The following is a 7,914-nucleotide window of genomic DNA, read 5'->3' as shown; positions in this document are numbered from 1 at the left end:
CAAGAGCTCCTTCACACGCTGGTTCACCTGAGTCACTTGGGCATCGGTCAGAATGCCCGCCTTGGGAGAAAGAAGACATCATCAGAAGAGAAGGCAAGTGGCAAGAACCTTCCCTTCCCCTGTGGTCTAACATAGGTCAGCCTTCCCCACGCAGAAATGCAGCAGTTCATAAAACAATAGCTTGGTTTTGGTTTGTTGTTTTTGTTTTTCTTGCTAAGAAATGAAAGTGGTGATTTTCCATAGTGCATAAGCAAAGGAGCTGCTCAGCACAGCCCATCACTGCCTAGCTCTGTGATCTCTGATGCCAGACTCGCTCTTTAGGGGACCTGTAGGTTAACTTCAGTGGCAGGTTTCCCTTAAGCATGTGCATATGTGTCATATTCTTTCTGGTTTCAGGGAACTTTTTGGTAAGCAACAAAGAGGAAATCTGGGAAGACAAAATATACTATATCTTCACAGAGACAAAATAAAACACTGCTGCACAAATATATACTCAAACTGAAAGAACAAAGAGAATATAAGTAATACCTTACAATTTAAACCCATTCAGTGAGGGATGGGTTAAGATTTGGAGTACAATATGACCCTTTTGTGCACTCTTTTACAAATACATACAGCTCTCTGAGCATGTCTAACTAACATCTCCTTTATTAACTCCTTGTTTTTTAACAGGCACCGCCTGGTCACCAACAGGAAAACATTTCAGCTAACTTAGGCAGATGCCCTGTTACCATTTATCATCCAAGTGTGCTTCTGGCAGATCACAAGGGCAACTTGATAAGAGCTCTCCTCCAGCCCTGCACTGCCAACGGCCTCTGGAAGTCAACAGGCGAGACCTTACGCCTAAGCACTCATCCAGCTTTGCACTTAAAACATCTTTGCCAACAATGACTCTGACTCTAGAGATTTGAAGCATTGGAGAAGGACACCAACCTGCAAGAAATCCCCTGTATTCTTACTGATGCCATAGAGGGCGTACAGGAGACACAGCTCAGTCAGCACAGCACGGACAGCTGCATCACTGACCTCAGACAGCTTTGCTGTGAAAAGCTTCACTATCACATAGTGACAGTGTGCCTACAAGAAACAAAAGGGAGGTGAAACAGGTTCACGAGGAGATGAGAAGCTCCTAAAGTGCGTTTCTTTATCAGGGACATCACTGACCTCAGAAGCTCGCACAAGATCAACAGAAGTTCTGTTCCAGGCATCCTCCTTGCTCTTTCTGTGGTTCAGTTCTGCTTGCAAATTCTTTGCTGCAGCTTCTACCAGCCTAGTTCACAGAAGAGAGGAGACCACATTAACAAGATTACATACACTGAATTCATATGAATTTCAATCTGACACATCAGAAGAACTTAGGGTCACAGGCCATAACTGAATAGTGTGTGGAGTGAGCAGCTGTGGCTCTAAACCCCCCTACCATCAGTGCAGCAGCTAGAACAGCTACAGAGGGATGAGACAATATTTAACAGCACATACATCATGCCTGAATACTTACTCACATAGAAGTATCCATTCTACTCTCACATTTCCTTCACAAGAAACTACTATCAGCACATCACTGCTGTCCCCAAGACACCATTTTATTGGTGCTTGGCTCAGCCTAGTGTGCGTGGTCTCACCGTGCAGCTCGTGCTTTGTAGGCCTCCACCAAGCTGGCCGGGTCACTGATCCACACGGCCACGGTCCTGGCAGCCACGTGCTGTGGCTGAATGCGCTGCCTGGAGAGGTCGTTAAGGTAGGACACCATGCCAGTCACCTGCTGCCCAGAGCTAACCTGGGTGTAGCTTTTCACAAGGAACCTGAAGACAGAGACAACAAATAGCAACTTTTACTCCTAAGCTGTTTGAATGGAGAGAAGTCACCTTACCTAGGGTCAGATTAGCAAAGAACAGTTGCAGGCGTATACTTTTATGCCAAAAACAGGGCAAGGGTCAGAAACACGAGGGACCAGATTCTGCTCATCACTTCAGCTACAAGGATCACAATGCCAAGAACATTTCTGGAGAGGAGGAACTGTACCTCGCTGTCTGCAGCATCATGACTGTGTTCTCTCCCTCGTAGGTGCAGGATGGGGTGAACGTGACATAGATGTCAGGGATGCCACTGCAGCGAGAGTAGCCGTGCCCCCCACAGGCCATCCGACACTCCTCGATCCCGGCGTTGGCAGTCCAGGAAGTGAATGCCTTCAGCCCTGCTGTCAGGGCGTGGAGCTGGGGGACAGAAGCAAAGCCAGCTTAGACTTCTTGTTTTCTTTTTTGCACACATGCATGTGAAGTACTACAGCTCCCAGAAAAAAGCTGAGTCAACACCACCCTTCTAGTGTCCCACGGGGTCTTGTTTTTCTTGTATGGACTCTTTCCTGAGCCAAACTATTTCTATGAAAACCTGGATGTGTAAAGTTGTCCTCTGAGTAACCAATCCTTTCTGTCTCTACGCATTGTATGTACAAGACCTTTTTCAATTGCCACATTGGGCTCCTGGACAGAACCCTTATCTAAAACTGGACATTTTAAAGCTCTAACCCCTCAGTATAGCACTGATACCTTTGACCAACACACCAGTTCTACTCTAGTACAATGGAATAGCAATCAGGAAGGTAGAGCACAAGCGAAACACCAGTTATAATGTCACTCCCAAGCAATATACCATCATTCCTGGAAAGTTACCTTCTTAAAAATATATTCACAGTAGCTTTCTCACTGAGCATTACTCCTTTTTTTTTTGGTGTACAAGCCTGCTAAATATCTAGTGCAAATGAAGAAATAAGTCACCAGCACCTACTGGGCTCAGGACCTCTGAATCTAAAGAATTAAAAGACATCTCATGAGTGAAAACTAAAAAGGCTCGATGCCTTTACTCCCATGCTGTAAAGAAACTTTACATCAAATGAACTGAGTACCTCTGGCAGCTCAGTCAGATCCCCTTCACTGATGTCTCCACTAATACGATGATAGGTGTCTTTTATGTAGGCTCCCACAAAGTGAAAAGCATACGCTGTCGCCAGGAGAGGAAAGAGCTTGTACTGTTGGGTCTGATAATCCAAGATCTGGGGTTCTGGTTCCCTAGAGCACAACACAGAGGAGTTATTATGCCAGTGGCCAGCAAACTGCTGTGAAGTCCTACTCAACTCTCAGTAGCTCCTTCACCTGGAAAGTACAAGCTGCATCTGTATCCAGCCACACTAAAACCATACAGCCAAAGCCTCTGGCAGAGGGAAGGCATTTTGGCAGTCAAGAATGAAAGACTGCTCACCTCTCAGGATGAAACAGTGTTTGAAACTATTAAGTTCCAAAGCAAACCACATCCAGTCCCTCTTCCCTCCAGTATCTGAGAATTTCCCCCCCGTGCTTAGGCTGCTCTATTGCTCCCCTGCACTCACCCTGGCTTTAGCTCAGACTGGTGCCTCACTGCGCTGTAGCGGATGGCAATGGTGCAGGCCCGGGACAGGGAGCGCGCCGAGTCGCCTACGATGAGCGAGCGGATGAACACCATGGTCCCGTAGGTCAGCTTGTCACTCACTGGTTTCACATAGGTGCCGTCTGGTTCAACCTACCAAAAAAAAAAAAAACAAATCAAAACAAAACAGTCTGTTAATTTTTAAAGTTTTCTCCCTTTTGCGTATTCACTCCACGCCACACAAGAGCATTTGGAGGGTCCATTTCTAACGCAGCATCTGCTGAAATTCACTGCTTTACCTGAGCATACTTCATCAGCATGTTTTCCCGAGGAATTCTGAAGTTGTCCATTTTCAGGTAGCCATTATCCATCTCATCATAACCAAATTTTGGCCCAATGTCACCCACTGTAATACCTGCCACAAACAAAACCGCCTGCATTAAGAAACAGTAACTCAGCACTACACAAGATGTTCAAGACTTCTCCAGTGAAGAGACTGTTTAGTTTTTCTAGCAAATCCTGGCATTGTTTGGAGTAACAGCTAGTGAGGACCTTAATCTTTTTGATGGAGAAGTGGACAACAAAATATGGGGATCTCTGAAATTCACATGCAATCCTGCCATACAGTCACTGGGGGAGTGTCTCTAAAGATCATCCAGAACATGAAAGGAATTCTTTCCCTTTCAGAAAGCAGGACATGCAGCCTCGCACTGGGACAGAATCAAATCCCAAGCTAACCTTGACATTGAAAGTTTGACATGAAAAATGATTTCGTGCTAGTTCAATCATAAGAAAGACTTCTTTAAGCCATGTGACCTGCTATCTGCTCACTGACATCAGCTTGTGAAGTAAGGCATGTATGTTAACAAGACATGTGCAGCTGTACAGAGCTGGAGAGAAACAGATCTAACTTATTCTGAGTGCTAGACCCTTAACGTTCATTTTTACCTGGCAAGGGTTGATGTGTGCCCAGCTGCCGTATGGGAACAACGAAGGCATGCAGCCCTTTGCACTGGCCCTGCGTGTAGAGCTGAGCCAGAACAATGGCGTGGTTCGACGTCTTTCCAACTGCAAAAGGGGTGGGGGTTAGAAGGAAAAAAAAAATCAGTCAACACACAGTATCTTTCCTTAAAGCGGAATCTGAGATCACCTGAATAGCATTAAGCATTAGAAAACCAGATTTACAACACTGGTTATAATCCAAATCCTACAGCTAAACAGAAAGCATTGCTCAAGTCAATGGAAGTTGCACAACATGATTCTCTTGACTATACAATACCCAGTCAAACCTGCCAGTGGAGCTGAAGGAAGTATAAAGATTTTGATACAACTGATCAAAAATTACACTAAATCCATACAGTGTGAATGGTTCTGAGAAACATTTCAGAGCATGGGAACAATCCAAAATTTTAGTAGGCTCTGATACGTCTGTTACTTGTTGTGCAGGAGGAACTGCCTTCCAACCAACTCCTTGCATGAACTTTCAGTTCAATTTGTGGGTCCAGAGAAGGGCAACAAAACTGGTGAAGGGTCTGGGGACCATGGCTTATAAGGAGAGCCTGAGTAACCTCAGGTTGTTTAGTCTGGAGAAAAGGAGGCTGAGGGTCAACTTACTTTATTGTTCTCTACAACTCCCTGAAAGGACGTTGGAGTGAAGTGGGTGTTGGTCTTTTCTACCACATAACTAGTGATAGGATGAAGAAATGGGTTTAAGCTGCACCAGGGGAGGTTTCAATTAGATATTAGGAAGAATTTCTTTACTGAAAGAGTGGTTAGGCACTGGAATGGGCTACCCAGGGAGGTGGTGGAGTCACCATCCCTGGAGGGGTTCAAATAACTTGTAGACATTGTACTTTGGGACACGATTTAGTTGTAATGGTAGTGTTGGGTTGATGGCTGGACCTGGTGATGTTAGAGGTCTTTTCCAATGTTAATGATTCTATGATCCAATCATTATTCTGTAGATATAACACACATGACATCACCTCCCTAAGATTTTCCATACATCTTCCACATTTACAGAGAGTGATGCACTTACGTCCACCTGGCCACCACTTAATGGAGGTCACAGTGGGGCTGTTCAGGATGAACTCCTGCGTAGCGGGGTCGTACGTCGCTGTAGTTTCTAGACCCCGAAGGTGAGTTCCTGAAGATGAGAGAACACGTTGTTTTGGCAGAAAGTCAGTCACAAAACAGAGACAAAGGCAGAACTGGACAATGGAAAGTGGAACTCCAGTAGTAACGTATGAATTTTAACTTTGCTTTTTTTTTCTTCTATATAAAGGACTAAATATTAACCAATTAAGGTTAATATTAACCAGTTAAGGTTAAGGAAGAACAAGTGGGAGCCAGACCATATTCTGGGAGCTGAAGCCAATTCTCAGAAAACACGTTGGGTTTTTTCCCCAGTGGTCTAAGACTAGTTTTCCAAGCACCTCCATTCTGACACCTTTTTGCTATTACACACCAGAAGCCCTTTCTCATTTAAAAAGGTCCAGAAAAACTACGCTCACCTGGATTTCACTAAAACTGCAAACTAAAAACCATACACTTTTCAGCCACAAGATGAAATAAGTAGTGCCCATTGCCTCTTAATTCCCTCATCAGGCCTACATTCTCCTCACTGGAGCAGTTTCTCCCCAGCAAGGTCATCCATAGCTCCAAGACAGCAAGTAGTGGCATGCACATGCTAGGGTACTGATGCAGGTGGATGAACAGACTGCAAAAAGATGAAGGTGACAATTCCAGGAAGAGTCCTTTGTCTTCTGTGCCCAACTCTTTACTTCACACACACCTGGCTCACCAGTAGCACTGTCCATGCATACATAAAAAAAATCACTGGGCTTACTTGCTTGAGCTAGACAAGCTGTGAACACTCCTGATAGTCTGGACTGAGAGCAAGACAGAGCCAGGGACTCTACACAAGAGTGAAAAAGGATATCTTCTTGATGCAACCATGTTTCCAAAGCATGGATTTATTGGTAGACTTCCACAGGCAGCTTAACACAGACTTACTTTGCTGGTAAAGGATCTTCAAACCTCACTAGGTGAAAGAGATTCTCCACAGATTTGCAGTTACTTCAGGCAGTCTCTACATTTCACTTCAGCACAAAGGTGAATCCTGCTTATTTTTAGAACGTAATTCTCATCTGCAACTCTCAGATGTCAAAATTAAAGTTTTGCAAGGCATAATGTGCTCCTTTTGGATTATAAAGCATTGCAATCACAATACTGCTGGAGTTACCAAAATCCATTTCAAAGCTTGAAAGAAAAGGAATAGCAACAAAGTCTACTTGAGACAGAAAATTATAAAAAAAAAACCCACACCAAAACATTTCACAGTCCAATAAAGAAGAACACATGGGAGTGATCTAAAGAAAAACACGAGCATTGGAACCAAGTCATCCACATGTTCTCCAATCCAAGGTCAGTCCCAAGGTGACAAGCAACTCTTACTTGTTTTTGTCATGCCTTTCAGTACTTTAAAGCTCTGTCCTTTTGTCTTCATACTGAACGTTGAGCAAAGCAGAAATCACAGTGGGAAGAAGGGTAAGTGTAGAAATCCACAGATGTCATCCAACTGACATCACTGTAGCCACAGGCAAGGACCTATATTGGTTTGAATGGCACGAGTATGCTCACATATAGAACTACAGTCATGAAACCCTCCCACAGGAGAAAAAAAGGGCCAGCAGCATAATCATCTATTAAAAATTTCAGAGGCAATGCACTTTTCCCTGTAGCTACAACTGCAGAGGTAAACCCTGCAGGGCAAACACACACCATTTTTCCCAGGCAGGGGCATCCTTTGTACAGAAAGCCACTCTAAGAAATAGCATTTAGGGAAAGTACTGTACCATGGCCCATTTCAGTCTGGGCATAAGTGCCAATGATCTCCAGGTTCCAGGCAGGCATGAAGAAGCGATCCTGCTGCTCTGGGGTTGCCTGGGTGAGAAGGGTGGGGAGGAACATGCCCAGGTGAAGGTCCAGAGGCTCAGGCCGTCCACGGTGAACAGAGCTGTGAAGAAGTGTCATGGGATGGGAGTGTGAAGGGAATGTTATGGGAGGGAAGCAAGCATGGGGATTCATGGTGGGAGATTCAGGAAGAGACAAAAAGAGAAAAAAAAAGGATTCATGTGTAAATCAGAATTCAGCAAGTGTATTTTAGGAAGCCAGAGCACTGTCCTTTTCTCAGGCCTGAATAATAAGAAACCACACTAACTCTGAAACAAATGTGCTGCAATGCTTTTCTTTCTAACCATACAAAAAACAAGTTTGCAACATTCTTGTACTTTTGATGAATCATGATTGATTAAAAAAAAATAATTAATCCAAACCAGAAAAAGACCAGACCTTCACTGTGGTTTGGAAGCCAGAGCATCCCTAAGTGAAACTGGCTGAGTCAGAATGTCAGTTTGTTGAAGAGGTGACCTGGCTGGATGAAACCAGCCTTCACCCAAGGACAGGAGTCCACTTTTTTTTTTTTTCTCCCCACAGTTTGAGGGCAGAACCTGG

At 44.4% G+C, this 7,914-nt stretch overlaps 1 protein-coding gene across 1 annotated transcript in view; it reads right to left on the bottom strand.

Annotated features, from left to right (window-relative positions):
• Positions 1 to 3: 3 nt before the first annotated feature.
• ACOX1 (acyl-CoA oxidase 1, palmitoyl) overlaps positions 4 to 7,914 on the bottom strand; it is a gene marked incomplete at both ends in the record, with an annotated part of 16,326 nt that continues 8,415 nt past the window's right edge. Inside the window, 11 exons of the mRNA XM_008949369.1 lie at positions 4 to 60; positions 934 to 1,077; positions 1,165 to 1,270; positions 1,623 to 1,802; positions 2,023 to 2,213; positions 2,903 to 3,065; positions 3,383 to 3,552; positions 3,699 to 3,814; positions 4,348 to 4,467; positions 5,438 to 5,545; positions 7,257 to 7,417. Of these exons, the coding sequence (XP_008947617.1) occupies positions 4 to 60; positions 934 to 1,077; positions 1,165 to 1,270; positions 1,623 to 1,802; positions 2,023 to 2,213; positions 2,903 to 3,065; positions 3,383 to 3,552; positions 3,699 to 3,814; positions 4,348 to 4,467; positions 5,438 to 5,545; positions 7,257 to 7,417 (1,516 nt within the window). The remainder of the gene's footprint in view (positions 61 to 933; positions 1,078 to 1,164; positions 1,271 to 1,622; positions 1,803 to 2,022; positions 2,214 to 2,902; positions 3,066 to 3,382; positions 3,553 to 3,698; positions 3,815 to 4,347; positions 4,468 to 5,437; positions 5,546 to 7,256; positions 7,418 to 7,914) is intronic.

The sequence above is a fragment of the Merops nubicus genome, unplaced genomic scaffold (genome assembly GCF_000691845.1).
Source record: "Merops nubicus isolate BGI_N331 unplaced genomic scaffold, ASM69184v1 scaffold3261, whole genome shotgun sequence".
Lineage (NCBI taxonomy): Eukaryota > Metazoa > Chordata > Aves > Coraciiformes > Meropidae > Merops > Merops nubicus.
This window is presented reverse-complemented; position numbering and strand designations above follow the sequence as displayed.